Source organism: Nipponia nippon, unplaced genomic scaffold, assembly GCF_047370975.1.
Source record: "Nipponia nippon isolate SJK-2023a ecotype South Korea unplaced genomic scaffold, ASM4737097v1 scaffold_11, whole genome shotgun sequence".
NCBI classification, from domain to species: Eukaryota; Metazoa; Chordata; class Aves; order Pelecaniformes; family Threskiornithidae; genus Nipponia; species Nipponia nippon.
The window spans coordinates 20,011,389-20,028,101 of NW_028262302.1; the positions used below are offsets into that span (position 1 = coordinate 20,011,389).

A 16,713-nucleotide genomic window follows, 5' to 3' on the forward strand; every position below is an offset into this window, starting at 1 on the left:
GATGTGTGCTGAAGGCAAGAGGCAAGAGCATCCCGTGGCTGCATGCTGGGGGAGGGAAGCAACAACCCAGCAGCAACGGGGACCGTTGCACAAGATGGTGGCAGGACGGCATTTAAGGACATCAGCTCTCTGTCCCGCCTGGGCACATGGGGATTTCAGGGTGAGCCGTGGGCAGGCGTGTGCCCGTGAGGGGGGACAGCCTCGGGGGACACGCAGCTGGCTGCACAGCCGGCACGGAGGGAGGCAGGCGGCCCTGCAGCATGGATCACCACCTGGTAACACCTCCGTATTGGGGTGTATGGATTTGCTGCTGGTGAGGCTTCATTTCTAAAATGCATTAGCAGCTCGAGGTCACTTACAATAGAGGCTTTAATTAAAGTAGAGATCAATTTTTGTCAGCGCGCTAGCAGAGCACATTCTGTACTTTTCCTTCAGGAGCCACGTTCGCTCACTCATACAGAAAGCGTCACAGGGAGGGGGGAGCGCTGCAGAAAAAACTGAAGCACCAGACTCAGTTTGCAATGCTGGGAGCCAACAGCTGCTGGAAAACCAGCTGTACCCATGATCACTACCTGCGCACTGGCACACGCAGACAGCCCACGGTGCAGGCAGGGTAACGCAGTGGGTTTCGGTACATAAGAGTCTCTCCTGGGATCCTGCCTAAACAAGGAATTTAATTCGCAGACATCTTTGGTAAGCAGCACATTAGATGGGTGGTTTATGTCGGCGAGGCTGTGCGTGGCACGGCTGGGCACCTGATGGCTTTGTTTTGCTCTTGGTCCTGAGAGTCAAGGGTCCCCTGCTGTGACAGACTAATGCAAAATGCATTAGTGTTAGTGGCAAGATCTCAGGAGTCATTGCTTCCCAGGGTCTTAAAAGAAAAAGCAACCTGCACGCTGTTAATGGACACCAACTCGTATTGTTGTGCCTTCCCTCCACGCGTTACAGCTACTCGCAGAAGTTGTGCAAGTCCGGATTCAGAGCGTGCAGCAGGCAGCAGTGCTCAAAATACCACCGAGCCTGCAAACAGACTTGACCCGATGCATTTTTTAATTTTTTTTATTGTTTTGTTTTTTTAGCAGGAGGTAGCAGCAGCAAAAGGGAGGGAACTTGGCAGGGCCTGGCTGGCACCACCGGAGCGCGGGAGCTGCCAAGGCGCTGCGGGGCGGCAGCAGAGCTGTGGCCGTCTCCTCCATCAGCACACAGGGCTCCCCACTGCTCTTCCTCCCAGCACCGCAGAGCAGGGACTGCATAAGACACTGGAAAGCAGGCGGTGCTGCAAAAAATCTAAGGGTTTTATCTATGAGAAAACAAGCAGTAAAGCTGCATAAACCTGTGTAGTCAGCTGACAAAAAAGTGCTGCATCTTATTGGGGAGCAGGGAAAATATTTGCTGCAAGGACGGGGAGCTGGCTGATTCCTGAGTTCATGTTCCTCCTCTGGCTAGAGCGCAGCATTGCAGCTCGGGCTTGCTGAGCACGTCCTGCTCTCTTCTGCTCCTGTCCTCAGCTAACCCCGCCGGCAACGCTGAGCATCATTCGCCACTGGGACAAGCTCTGCCAACCTTTGGCTCTCCCTGGCATCCTGCGACGGGCGTGCAGCTGATGTCCGGTCTTGTCATCACCCCACGTCCCCAGAAACACATTTAGGAGGGCTCTACAAGGAGCACTGAGATGGTGCTGGCTCTTTCCAACCACTGTGCCTTCCCTCCTGCCTCCCCGACGTGGTCCCTGCGCCCATGGCACCCCTTCCCCCGAAGCAGAGCCCCTCTGGCCCCACGCTGCTGTGCTGCGCTGCCCTGCCAGCGGTGAGCTCGGGGCCATGGGGCAGCAGCTCTCAGCCTGCAGGAAAGTGGCTGCACCGCGCTGGGCGAGGGTGGCAGCAGCTGCAGCTCTTGGCCCACGAGCTGCGAGGAGGGATGTAAGGGGAAATTGCGAGGGGAGCACGCCCACAGGGATGCAAGCAGAAAGAAGGCAGTTCAGACCTGCTGCCACCGCAACGGCAGGCAAGGGCTGGGCAGGTGAACGCTACTTTCTGGTACGACCTCCTCACTCCGGCCTGCCAGAGCCACGTGGTACAGAGCCGGCAGGGTCCAAACCAGAACATGAGATGCTCCAGTAGCTTGGAATGCAAGAATACCATCGCTCTTTTTTTTTCCCTTTTAAAATAGGCTAAACTTAGCAGCAAGACAAGGTTTGTGGTCATGGTGCGACACCTTCCTTTGACTGTTACTTCACTTAACTGCACGTAAGGGTACAGTTCAGTTCCCACAGTCATCTCTTCCCTCAAACGCTTCCCTGCTTCTCAGTGCTTTAACTACCACTGCCAGCCCTTAAGATTTTTACGCCTCTGCTTTCTCCCTGGGATGCCTAATCTGGCGCTGTGCAGAACAACGAGGGTGCCTGGACCTTCAGCATTTCCACACTGAAGTCCCCTCCCTGTGACTGAGCTGTGTTAAGCACTTACTCTGCAAACATAAAGCGAGTGTTTACGCACCCCCCACCAGCAGATTGCACCCATTTCGGAAGCTGTTTGTTCTCAGCACATCTGTGCTATAGAGAGAGGTGTCGGTAAGTGGGTTTAGTTCTTGGGTAGCAAGTGACACCAGGATGTATTCCAAAATACACAGCCTTTCCGGGTGAAGACCTGCACTAGAAGTGACCGACGCATTCTGGCGAGCGGTGTGCCCATGGCCCTGGCTTTGGGACCTGATGTGAAGCCTCTGTGAAAACGGAATGGGCAGAGGAGCGGGCAAACCAAATTATCCCCCTTCCTTCTGTAACTCAGTTCCTCACGTGCGATACTGGACCGGTAGCCTCCAGGGAGAAGAAAGTGCACTGTCACAGGAACATTTCACATCGGGCCTTGAATTTCTGCATTTCTAAAAGTTCTCCTGAGGGCTGAGGAGGACTCTTTCGGTAACCTGCATTGGAAACCTTAAGGGAATAGAAGATTTGCAAGAGGCTGTGGTGGAGGACTTGAGGAAGAATTCTGCTTGGCCAGACTTGAGAGAAAAAAAAAAAGAATAATGTATTCATGCTGAGCAATTAACTTATTTTTCTAGAAACGTTCTCCTGCTTAAATTATAACCAAGCCCTGGCACTGCTGAGTGCTATGATTTAATACCCCCATAATTAAAGACTTTGTTGTCATCTGAAGTCCTCACTGTGCAGAGAAAAATCAGCTCAAGAGCAGCAGAAATGTTTTTTAAAAAGTCAAAGGCTGATTAACACGGATACTTGTGAGAAGGCTTCCGGCACACAGCCCTCAAACCTCCCGTCAGCCATCACCTCCATCCCCAGGCCAGAGTGCAGGCACGCTTTCCCTAGCCGACCTGCCCCAGCCTTGCCCAGGTTTGGTCAAGCAAGGAACAGCAGGGTCCAAAATATTAATCTAGGCCTTCCCCAGTAGCAGACCTGGAGTAAGATGGGTGAGACAAACCAACAAGTGACCCAGGAGCACTCGGGCACTCCGTAAGGGATGAGGGATGCTTACCCAGCACACGCTAGGGAAGACGTCAGCGCTGTTCTAGCTACAGGGAGCTCTGCTGTGCTCAAATACCGGAGCACAAGGGGAGCTTTAAAAAAAAAAAAACAAACCTAGATTAGGGGCTGCACCATTCACACACTCATCCTTGAAATGTTCCTAAGTGTTTCTTTGGGACTACTGCTTTGACACCAAGTCAAAAGTCTTTATTGTTTTATCACACTTAAGATGTCCGAATAGATCCTGCAGCCTCCTTACTATGCTTCGGCCATAAGGAAATAGTCACATAAATAATTTAAAAAAGAATTAATAGGGCCAGCGACTCGATGAAATGACAACTCTAACACAAACCAAGGGCACAAAATTTCAACACTGTATTCCACGAAAAGGACTTCCATCGCTCCTGAACATGCATTTACGTGCAGAAACACACACCTTTCTCAGAGCATTCAGGTACGGAGCTTCAAAGTATCTTTCAGTTTATGTAAACGTCCATGTGAACAAAGTGAATTCACCATGAAACTAAAGCAAGTGTCAGTGGTATACTGTTTTCACATGTCAAGACAGACGACTATGAACTTTAAAACCTCCCTCTTCTGCTTTATTGACAGGTAAATTGTTCAAAAATGTTCTCACAATTCAATAATTACAAAGACTTAGACTTACATTAAAAAAGTAAAAACCAGAAAACCCCCGAAGCAGTAGTGTCCAGCTCTAACTGAGCCCCTTTATCAAGAATCTGAGAAAAAGAGCAAGTACTGTCGAACACTTAACGTAACAGGATTAAATGTTGACTAGAACACTCAGTTTAAACTAAAGATAAGTGCACGTCCTATACAGTGTTTCAGAAAAGAACATTAGCCATTGGTATATCATTAGCCCATTTAAACCAAATTTTAAATAAGTGACATCCAACTGTCATAAAATTGGCACAGAAGGCACACTAGTGTGACAATGACAAACTGGATATGCCAGCCACTGAATTAATTACAAGCTTTTAATGAAACATGGTCACAAATCTTTGATTACTAAATGTATAATACATGGAAGCATGAGATTAAATATACACGCAAAACATCACCACTGCACGTGGGCCATAGCAAAATATACAGGAGTGTGTTGTGCATTTTTCTACATGATCAATACTTGATTAATAATCATGGGGTCTTCATGCAGGTGAGGATACAATTAATGAGAAAAGCAGCACCCCCAGTTACACATCCTTCACATTCCACTTTGGTAACCAATAAAACAGACTGATGTTTTAGTGCGATATAGTCCCTTAGATCAAGCAGATTTCGAGGGCAATGCATCCACGAGAAAGCTTGCTAGCTAAACAATGTAGTGTGTCCTTACACCAAAAAACCCAGGAGAAACAACTTCTCAGAAGGAGATAGGCAGGAACTAGGAGTAAAATTTTTTTCACAGCAGTAATTACCAATATTTTAAAAGCCCTGACTAATGACTGACTGATGAGGACTAAAAAGCAGGGTATGGGTAGAAGATAACTGGCAGTAGTCCTATGTACAAGACTAAAAAGTTGGTAGAAAGATAGAAAGACAGTTATGCAGCTGTATATGTAATGGCTAAATGAATTAAAAGGCCACAAAACTATAACCAACTTTTATTTGACTTCCTGGTGATTCTATTGATGTTGGAAACGACCTACAGCTTCCTAGCATTCTCCTTAAGATTTAGGAAACAAACAGTTATGGGAAAAAGGGAAAAGTGTATTCATTTGAGGATGTAACTAGACCTGCTCGCATTTCCTATTTAGAGGTCCAAATTGTGTCTAAAAGGATTTCCTGCTAATGAGACATTACATCATTCTATAGAAAAATAATATTCCTGATATTGTAGCAACATTATCAGTATCTCTCTCTATTTCTTTTTCAGCATAAGAATAAGACTATTTACTGGTGGCCTTAAATGCTCCTATGCAATAAAACTGTGTCACAGCTGTGCAGAAAGGAATCAACCGTAACTGAGCAGTGAACAATTCTGCATAAAAAGCTCGATCGCTATTTAGTAAAGAATTTTCTTCATTTCAATAGTTTGTATCTACAATCTAGATATATAATTATTCTTGTACAACACTAGAGATTCAGTGTCAGTCTTGGCACTAGCATCTGAGACAGCTTTGCCCTGCTCTTGAATACTCCACAGAGTAGTGGACGATCGAAGCCAGAATGGTGAGAGCGGTAGTGTTACGCGTCACAGGTTGACTGGTCCAGTCCGTCTAGCGTAAGCTGATTCCTATGAGGAGAGTTGGGACTTGGGGGACCACTTGGATTTGAGCTGTTGGATGGAGTAGAGTGTTTGGTGGAGTCTGAATCAGGCTGTTAACGAGAAACATTAAAAAAAAAAATTATGCTTACTTAAAGTCAATTCTTTACACTCCAAAGCTTTCAAAGGCACTCAAAAATTACAGTGAGCAACACCTACAAAGCAGTGTGTATTACATTTATTTCATAGCTAAACATTCATGCAAATACTTCCATTATCATCAATAGGATGTAGTGCAGTCCTGAAGGTGACCTTCTGACGTAACAGGAATTACAGCAAAGTATGTGGAAATTCCTAAATCCCAGACTCCTCTCCTTTAGCCATAGCAAAGCTGTCCTGATGGAACACATGTATCTGCCCACTGTTGTTCTAGATTTAAGAGCCTGTGTTTTTTAAGCCATTTTTATAGCCCAGGAGTAGGTTTATCTGCCCATATAAACATATAAACAGTTACGGTCAAATCATCTTCAGTTTGGTGAGAAGGAAGGAAACAAGCATAGGAACTGTTTACAAAACAGCAAGAGTGACAAGCATGCGAAATGCCTGACAAAAGAGTGAAGGTTGCCAAGTATCAGGCTGGAGATCTGGAAACAGAATATACTTACTGGAGACGCCCTACGTCAATATCCAATAAAGACAGTCTATCCACAGTTATTTCCCCACCGTTAGATTGGTTGTTGGGTATCTGCCTTCACAGACTGGTCTCACTTCAACAGCATGGCTGGCAAGTTTCCCACTATTTTGCTGAGTTATAACTCTGAGCACTGCACACATTCACAGCTAATGAAATACTGCGCAGGAAAAACTGGTACCATTGCAGCAAGTTATTTTCAAGAAAGGGAATAGATATTTAGCAAATAGATTGAAAGGCAGCATCCTTCAAGAATGCTGTTCACAAGATTTTGCATGGCTCAAACAATAATAAGATCTCCTATAACAAGATTATCCTAACATGATCCAGTTCATGCTGTGATAAAGCCAAAAGCCATGGGAAAAATAGTATAAAACCTAAAGGTGGTATTAGAGCCTCCTTTTTCAAGTTTCAAACTACTATTTTTTTTTAATTTAAGAAGTCATAAGCAATTGTAAGATCTACCAAAAAAAAAAGTGTTGTAAAAACCTTAGAATCTACCACTACTTTCGCCTACAAGCAGCAATTATCATTAGAGCATGGAATGTAATGGAATTTGGGAAGGATGCTGCAGAGTAACTACGTCAACTGGCATAGTCCATCATCAGCACCTTTGAAAAATCAAGACGGTTTCAAAAATACCCATGTTTAGAGATCCCCACTTTCACACGCTTTTAATGGCTTACTCAAGCTGACAAAGGAAGTCAGAGGATGGCTGTGATCAGAACTCTGGACAAATGCTTTGACTGAGGGTGTACTAAGGCATCCTGCAAAGGTCTGGCTTCAGGAAAACACCCTTCAAAATCCAGAACACTACATGGACCTGTAGTTGGGTACTAAAAAGCACTAAAAAGATGCAAAGATCTTGATCTAGGAGTTTGCCTCCCAGCAATAATTCCTAACACTTCCCTTGCACAGGCCAGTGCTTGAGCAAAGCTTGGAAGAAGCTACACCCATGATAAATCAAGGAAACAAAAATCATACATCTTCTCTCCTTAGATTCAGGGACACCAGTTTTGTACAGCCAGGACATTTGCAGTTTGGTGACTACTGGTGCATACTTTTACTCTTGCTAAAAGCAGTTTTACATATTTTAAAATACGATTCCTTTTCAAGTTACATGACAAAAAGTCTTCCTTAAGGCAGCACAGAAAATTACTTAACTAGTCGTATTACTTTGCTATTCTATGCTAATAGCCCAGAGAACATTTTTAGGAGCTTTGAGGACATTTCATCAATTAGTCAAATTTCCCTTGTCGACAAAGCTTAATCCAAGACATAATACTTCTTAAAATATCACCATAAAAAGATCTTTTCACAGCTTTGCTTTTGTGCTGGCGTATCTAACTTGCAATCATATATTACAGGCTGGAGAAAACATTTGTGGAAGGAAACCATCTCCATAAAGAACACGGTCCTTATGAAGTATTTCCTCAGAAATTTAATTTATTAGAAAAAGAAAACAATGTACAGCAACAGGATATTGTCAGTCTCCATTTAATAAAAGCTACTTTACCTCTTTGTCAAACTCCTGGTCAGGATCAGACATACTTCGGGAAGGCATGGCTCCTCCCACATCACTGCCACCTGTAGAGAAAGAAGCAAAAAAGGCAGGTTTACACCTCTTGTTGAAGCCATAAATTACAGCTCAAAGCTGACAAGCTTGCTTCCAGCCTTACTTGACGAGGGCCATGAAATATAGGTTTTGCTTCTCTGCTGCTGCTGCTGCCGTGAGAGGTTAGCTGTAGATGGACATGGTTTTTCATCCTGTGCAGCAGGTAGGACACTCTACAGTTGAAATGAAACACCTTGTTAGCCAGCAACAAAAGCTATCCAACTAGGAGTTATTACTCATGAAAACTTTACTGTGCTTTTGAAGCTATTACAACCCAGTGTTGGTAGAAAAACTCTGAACTTACTTGACCACATCCACATATTTTCAGTAACAGACAGAAACCCTGAGAAAGACAGAGAAAGAACTAAGCCCCATAGCAGCCACTGGAACCTGTCAGCCAGCAAAACCCTCTATGAAGGGGCAGGGACTGCACCAACAGCTCTGCTTTCCTTCCTCCTCCTGCTGAAAGGACAAATGCATTACCCTCATCTGGGCTAGCTGAGAAGAACAAGAGAAAGCCTGACTAGCAGCTATAAAATGGAGGGTACAGAACATAAAAGTGTACCTTCGCACCTTCCTCTTGTGGATTTAACACTAAAATAACTCACAAAATGCTGTATTTGTTAAATGCAAAATTAAAAAAAAAAAGCTATAAAGCACTGCAACTTACATGCATTTTAGTTACTTCCATCGCATTATTTTTCCCCCCCCTTGTTTTTGCTCTAGAATTGTCAAAGTGCCGCAAGCACACCATTCCAGTTCCTAACAGTTTGTAGCTACTCCTACCCTTGCTAGGGAAGCAGAGGGACAGGAAGAGGAAGAAAGCAGAGGGGAGCTTTGCAGTGAGGAATGGTCACTCTGGAGAAAGATTTCAGCAGAGATAGGGCTCGTGATAGAGGTGCTCAAAGCCTGTTGGAGGTGATATCAGAGCAGAATGTCAAGAGGATGTGGGGAAAGGAAATTCATTCTGTTATTTTAAGACAACAAACAAGAAAAAGGAAGGAGGAGAGACTGATTATGTACAAAACTACTAACAAGCTCCTGGCAGTGATACCTGTTTCTTTCAGTGTCTCAGCTAACAGTATTTCCTTGCATAGGATTTAGAAGCATTGCACATCAGGAAAGTTCACCTTTCTTAAAATGATTAGAAGAATTTGGTACAGAGATAATACTTGAAGCCTATACAGCTCATCTTCGCAGTTTTTCTGAGCAAGAACAAATGCACATATATCTCCCTCCCTTTTAAAAGTAATTTACCAGTGGGAGGTCCATGAGAACCTGCATTCCATCTCCTGGTCCCATATGAGCCACGTGGTTGAAATTTGTTGGGTTAGAAATCATCTTTGACCTTAGCTCAGGGTCTCTAAGCATTTCCCTAAAAGAACAGAGTGATTTTTGCTATTAGCATTCCCAGCCTCTGCATGTCATCATGTATATTAAGTTACATACCATGATTAAATTCTTACCGCCTTTGTTGTAATCGCTCTTCCTCAGGAACCTTAAATACAAATCTTCTTTTGCTCCTAGTTCGAAGCATTTGCTTCTTGCTATTGTCAGATGTTTCTGGTACACTGAGGACAGCTCCTGCTGCAATACCACAATGCAATTTCACATACATAGGTACGTGTTGACCCAGCCGCATCCAATACAAGTTTCATCTCATGCAAAGGTAACATTGCTTAAAATTACCCAGTTAGCTTTGATTAATTTGCCCATTTCTCCCCTTGCTCAATACTCACCTGCAAACTTGTTCTTGAAATATATTAGTCTTGGTGGCTCACAGTTAAGGAGATTCAGTGTGCCGTCCATGTTTAATGGTCTGATCTGTTTTGAGGAAGGAGGCAGAGAATTAACTCATGCCTAGCGTACACTGCGAAGAAACATCTCATTTGGAATTAATCCAATCAAGTTCCACATTCAAGGAAAATTACTTACCCTTCGCAGGCCAATAGTCTGGACCCATTCCATAGTGTTAACATCAAATACATCAACACCATACTCGCTATACACTGTTACGTACGAAGAATTGCAACCTGCATAGATGAAAAACAAACAGAAAACCCTAATGTGGTTTCAGCAGTCCAGAACTGACATATATTTGAGCAAATTTCAATACTTACAAGTTTTCCACTATGTGCAAGATACATTTTAAAACACTTTTTCACAGCCCCACTTTCAAACAGATATTTCTGTGATAATAGATTTGCTAATGACAACTACCAGCGTCATGGAAAGATTAAATTTGACCCTTTCAGTATTTTTAAACTTCAAATTATGATTTCATGAAATTGCAAAATGGCATCTGAAGTTTTCAGATGCATACAAATTTGCTACTTGGTAGGAACAGAGCAGCTAGCTTTTCCACAGATGCAGATTACTTCATTTCGGAAGCATCAAACTAACTATGCATCTGCTGTGTGCAGAGGAAAAGAGAGGGCCACCATCTGTGAGGTGGGTCATGAAGTCATGATGCGGATCTGTTCTCAATTTCCTTCCTCTTTTGCTAACAATTATCTAGCTTTAGATATTCACGTATGGGTTGCTTTCATCAGGTTAACAGAAAAATGTCACATTGTCTCTTTTCAACTTTTTTTTTTAAAAAGCATAAAAGGCATGAGCAGACAAGTTTATTTTAGGTCAAACGAAAAGCGGAGATCCCTAGAGCTTCCTATCAACGTGCTTCTGCTCAAGTAAAGACTATGTCATGATGTAAAGAGCAGTTACTAGAAATTTATGGGATTTAATAGAGAAAAGAGCTGTTTTGATAAACAAAAGGAAAATAATGCAGTAGGGCACTAAACACATTACAGAATCTTCTTAGAAGAACGGAAGTAATGGTTGTGATGCTATTTTTTAAACTTGTTCACAGAAAGCCTTAGACAGCTATCATTAATATGTATCCCAGAAGTGATTTATGGTCAAGTATTTATCATATGGGGTCATGGTTGACTTGGATGTCCAAATCAAGGGAGACCACTGAGCATCAGATAGAAACACCAACTGCTTCTGCCTGGCCAGCTGGTAGCCAAGGCCAGCACTTACCAGTCAGTGCTGACGAGCTTGATCAGATCTCAACTGGTTCCCAGAGAGACATGTCAGTGGCTGCACTGGGCTTGCCCACGCTACAGCTTCCAAGACCTGCTGGCTCCAAGTCTTTGCACTGCACCGTACTCAAGCTAGACAGCCCCACAATGCCTACGCTGCCTCAGCACAGAACCAGCGCTTTAAGCTGGTTTAACCACAACCTAAACAGGCCCCCCAAGATAAGAGAGCTGACTGTGTTAGCGCAGACCTGGGCCTCTCCTAGTACGAGGGGTCTGAATGCCCTAGAGACAAATTCTCCCTTGTATCCTAAAACCTCTCTACAACATGGTCCTTTACCCACCAGAAACTGCAACAGGGGGAGAACTATTTCTACTTTGGTGATCTCCTGATGGGACAGTTAAAAAAAGCCACCATCACCAGTGACAGACACCAGGACTGAGGAGGGAGGACAAGGCTAATGGAAAGTAATCCAGTTTCCTTTGGCAGTGGACGAAGTTGCCCTTTCTATAAAAACAGCCCTAGGTCAACGCCACTCAGGACTGCATATACAAGAATGCTATAAAATCATTTACGGTAAGAACAGCTTCTAATAACAGATAAAACAATTAACTAGCATGTCTAGTTTGCCAAAATGCAAAAAACTGTAAAGCTGATAAAGGAAAAGGAAACACTAGCTTTGGCTAATGGCATTTTAAAGTAAATTTGCAACTACATTGTTTCCTTGGGCCTTTGCTTCAGACTTCTGTACAGAACTAGGTCAGAGTAAAGCAAGCAAACAATTTCAGCTCAAGACAATTAAAATTAAACAAACTGCTATTAGGGCCTGGCTTGATCAAACCAACGAGCACCTAACTGCTCGGTGTACTATTTAAACAAAAAGCTATTAAGAAATAGCTTTCAAACATTCAAAACACTTTAATTGCTATTTGAGCTCCAAATAGAAATCCCGGTTTTATCACGAACTGTCTTTGTCTACCAAATACTGAAAAATGCTCCGCACATGCTTGTATCCTAACTAGCTGATAAACCAATGTGCCTGAAAAGAGCAGAGCGGTTGAAAAATTAGCCTCCACCTGCCTATATTATTTTTGGAAATTCTTCCCCTAAAAATAAAACCAATACGAAAAAATTGCAACTAGTTCTGCCAAAAGCAATATTTTTACCTCTTATTTTGTTATCTTTATGAACCCTTAGACTCACAGTTACATTTCATCTTCAACTTTCTATTGTACTTTGAGTACAGGACACAGAAGACATCCTACAGACAACTAGGCATTTACACTCTCTAGGGGAGCAAAAACCTTTACGGAATTTCACAGATGGGTAGTCTTGTACTGTCCTGCATCCAGGACTACTCTCTGCTCCGTAAAAGTTAATTTGCATTCCATTATTTGTTCTTCTGTGTCCTGTAATAAGACGGGGCTTCTTTTCTTGCAGCATCTCAGCCCAGGAGATCACCAAGTCCAAAACTACCATCAGGAAGAACTGTGTATCCTGTTAACTCATCAAAACTTAAACTGTAGATATTGAAAGACAAACCAAAGCAAAATAGAATACAATGCTGATTATTTTTAGACAAGTAAAGCAGCAACAGGGATATGGCAACAGAAAAACATATACATACTACAGGCAACAGGAGTTGCAGGCCACATTAGTTCCTGCATGCGTGACCTTCGACCTTGCGAATCGACGTATACTCCCATATGGCTGAAGCAAAGCAGGTATTCCTCATTACTGAGCTCCACAGCACAAAGGGCATCAAAAGACTGCTGTGAGAGGAAGATAAGCGAGGGGTCATTAGGATTTACCAGGTTTATAGATTGTCCATCTCCCTGGATGGTCAACAGAGAGAACCCAGACTGGTAGCCAACACAGAGCTTGTCCTTGAACACTGTCATCCACTGTACAGTTCCTGGAGCCTGGATTTCACTGAATTTTTTGTGGAAAGGTTTAGTTCTGTGAATTTCATAGCAAAAAACCTGTCGTTTGACAGCCACAAACAAACAAGTCGAAGAACTCTTCTTTAGTGTTCCAGTTGTAATCAATTGGCAGCCTTTAGATTCTGCAAGCTTAATGTCAAAGTTTCCTTCCGACCCATCCAGAGAAGCCCAGGGGTAAAGGTGAACGTGATGGTTCCGACCACAGATGAGGATGATGATTTTCTCTTTGGGAGCAAGCTCTATCTGGTACACCTTCTTGCAGTCAGCAGCTCGGACTATCACTGCAAAGGAAACAAGAGCTGCTGTAAGTTAAACGAGAAAACCACTGTGCCTGGAAACATTGCAGTGTTACATACTGATGTCTGAAAATGAACCTAAACACAGACACGTACCAGATAAGAAAGAGCACTTATTACACACGTTCAACACTACATTATTAATTCTGAGAACAAACAATGAAATAAAGCATTCCTGTAACTCTCTCTATGGAGATAAAGTCTCGCTTCAGCAACACTTTGCAGGGATAGGCTACTTAAGCTCTGGGATAAATGGAGAAAAAATTTTATATAATAATATCCGTACTATCTATACACTGCAAGATGGTGTATCTTCTGAAACTGGTCCCACCTTCAGGAAAAACATCATCATCTTCAGTAAATTATGGAGGAAGACTGAATTAGCAGAACACAAAGAGAAGAAATATAAAGTATTTAATGCTGATAATTGAGGATACAAAATGCTGTACTGTTGGCAAATGTCTCAGCCAAATACAAAAGCAGTACAGTAAGTGGATGTTAAACACCTACAGGGAAAGGCAAAAAATGCTGTGTGCACTGGGGAAAGGTAAGTAAGAATGGGCTTAAGCTGTAGGAAGAGAGGTTTAAGACAGGCACCAGGAAAAGCCTTCTTACAGTCAAGACTAGTTAGGTAACCTGTGGAAGCTGGGGAGTCTTCACTGTTTGAAGGTATTTTTTAAAACTGGGTTAGAGGCAGCTGACATATTCTCCTTTTGGGATCATGGGTATATTGGCACTTTCAAGAAAGCAGTGAGTATTTCATGGGGTAAAAATAGAAGACTAAGCAATTCCAAACTAGGAAAACATAATACATAATATGCATAAGCTAATTATATTAAAATATCATTTTCATTTTTCTGTTAACTGAATGTGTTCAAAATATTTGTGAATTATAATACAAAAAGAAATATTAGCTGGAAGTTATATGCATTTTTTCAGTAATAGCCAAGTTACCAAATTCTGTGAAGTTTTACCAAGACTTTGGCTGTTTAGATCAAAGCTAAGTGTTTTGTGGCATCCCCTCAATTGCACAAATAGATGATATGTCTGAAGAAATGTTCTATGAAATAACCAGCTGTTGGAACTTTGCCACAGAGAAAAGATCTTTTTTTTTTCCCCAGCTCCAACTCCAGCTTGCAGTTTAGTTTATTTGTCAAGAATTCTGACCAAACAGTCAGAACTGGCAGTTAATTAACACTGAAAATTACAACTGCCATAAAACGAAAAAGAGATTACAATCTATAAAAATGCTATCAGCACACAGGGACTGGTCATAGAAAACTCATGCAAAACACCTCTTAACTTAAAACCAAAAGTGATAATTCATTTTCACATTTACATATGACATTGTGATGCAGATAATCGTTCCTTTATGAAATGACCTTTCAAATTAAATGTACAATTTTCTTTTGTGCAAGAAGCTGTACTGGAATCTCTGGAATTACTTGCATGTAAAGTTATGTTCATATCTAAGTACTTACAGAATGGTGACTACTGGAAGTTTACTCAAAGGAATGAATGGCATTTATTACTGCTAAAAAGAATTTCAAATATCTGCTGTCTCCATGTATAAAGCATCTTCTCCTGAAATTGGGCAATGGCTTATTCTAAGCAAGAGGAAGCAACAGGATTTTGCTTTTTGCCTCAAATCTACATCCCTGACTTTGTACTTCATTTTATTTTGAAAGTCAAGCAAGTCTTTAAAAACCTGTATTCACTGCTGTATTTTACACTGAAATACAAGTTTTAGCATGACTGCAGTTCAAATTTCAACTAGTCATGAAATAAATTGCATTGAAAAAGGAAATTAAAATTCTTCCATTAAGTCAAAATTTAAAGAAGTCTCTTCTTTGAAATTTGAACAACAATGACTAAAAATAGTCAAAGGGAGATTTCAGAAGTGCTCCAGGGATTTTTTCCAAAGTTGGAAAAGAGACCCAGGCACCTTTTAATTTTACAAATCTGTATCACTGACCTCAGCATCCTCAACTCCCAGACAGCTAAAGACACCAGAAGAATCTAAGCTCAGAAATTATAAATATAGGTGAAGAAAGCATTAGGTATTTTGTTAGAAACAATCCCACCGGAGAGCCAAGGCTGTTAGCTCTATACCACAAAAAGTACGGATTTAGAGTGCTGTCTAAATTTAGAGTGCCTCAGGAGTTACAAGAACGAATGGATTTCACAAGGTATATTTGGTGCTTTTAAAGTCAGAGAGAAAGAAATAACTAATATTTCCTATGGTAACTTGGAAAAGGATATATAGTAGTAGATTATTGTATTTTAAATCTGTGTTGCTTCTTAGAAATATATTACTTAACTTCTATAAATTCAGCTTAACTCAACTAGTTTTTTTCTTTTTTTTTGGTCGTTTGTTTGTTCAAAATAAGAATATCTTATTTTGGAAGCAGACTGCAAAATTACCCAGACTTGTTCTTTGCTTCTCCATGTTTAAAATTGCATTTTGTATGGATTGACCCCAAACAATCCCAATGCTCATGTGCTAGCAATCCTTTTGGCCTCCATGCTTTCCCCACAATACTAAGGCATGTCTCCCATTGTTATTTGTGTTTGTGCTGAGTACATCAGGTTAAAAGGAAAAATGCTACCCTTACCCTTGTACAGTTCTGGTCCCTGTTATACAAAAAAGATGTGGACAGCCTGAGAGAGCTGGGCTTGTTCAACCTTGAGAAAAGGAGGCTTAGAGGTGATCCCATCACCACGTACCAGTACGTAAAGGGGAGCTACAAAGAAGATGGAGGCTCCCTTTTTACAAGGAGTCACATGGTGAGGACAAGGGGTAACGGGTACAAGTTACTCCCAGGGAGATTCCGATTGGACACGAGAGGTAAATTTTTCACAATGAGAACAGTCAATCATTGGAATAATCTCCCCAGGGAAGTGGTTGACTCCGCTACGCTGAACATGTTTAAGACTCAGCTGGACATGGTGCTGCGCCATCTCGTCTAGACTGTGCTAGAAAGGTTGGACCAGATGATCCTTGAGGTCCCTTCCAGCCTGGTATTCTATGATTCTATACTCCCTAGCTATGATGCCTAATAATTCAACGATAGAGGGGTATGCTTGTGCTGCTCAGTGACTAACCTGGAGCGGTGCTGCGGTAGCTGAAGCACAGTCTGTATGAACTTCTGGAATGGACATGGTAAGTCTTTAGAAAGAACAGGCTAAACTGATCCCACGTTTCCCAAAGCAGAGGGCAGAGTACATTAAGAACAGGAAGGAAAAAGCAGGTTCAGGAGGAAGCATGGGGTCAGGGAAATAAGGAGATAATGGAAAGGGGCAAGCAAGGCATTTTCTTTGGCCACCATCAGTCTGAAACAGAATGTGAGTGGTTGTCAAATTTCTGGAAGAAACAGACAATGACACATGGTGGCTTTAATGGAAAGTCTACAAA

General features: G+C 42.2%; 1 protein-coding gene across 13 annotated transcripts in view; it reads right to left on the reverse strand.

Moving 5' to 3' along the window:
* Positions 1 to 3,837: 3,837 nt before the first annotated feature.
* Positions 3,838 to 16,713, reverse strand: part of CDC42BPB (CDC42 binding protein kinase beta) — a 97,622-nt gene continuing 84,746 nt past the window's right edge. For 8 of the 13 annotated variants that reach the window (XM_087747773.1, XM_087747776.1, XM_087747772.1 and 5 more), the window contains 8 exons: positions 12,687 to 13,283; positions 9,953 to 10,050; positions 9,757 to 9,841; positions 9,484 to 9,604; positions 9,275 to 9,392; positions 8,082 to 8,190; positions 7,919 to 7,989; positions 3,838 to 5,824 (listed from right to left, as the gene is read on the reverse strand). In XM_087747773.1, the coding sequence (XP_087603899.1) occupies positions 5,693 to 5,824; positions 7,919 to 7,989; positions 8,082 to 8,190; positions 9,275 to 9,392; positions 9,484 to 9,604; positions 9,757 to 9,841; positions 9,953 to 10,050; positions 12,687 to 13,283 (1,331 nt within the window). In that variant the 3' untranslated portion in view covers positions 3,838 to 5,692. Of the gene's footprint in view, positions 5,825 to 7,918; positions 7,990 to 8,081; positions 8,191 to 8,321; positions 8,361 to 9,274; positions 9,393 to 9,483; positions 9,605 to 9,756; positions 9,842 to 9,952; positions 10,051 to 12,686; positions 13,284 to 16,713 lie in introns of those variants that run through there. The other 5 variants (XM_087747770.1, XM_087747778.1, XM_087747775.1 and 2 more) reach the window with 3 other exon arrangements.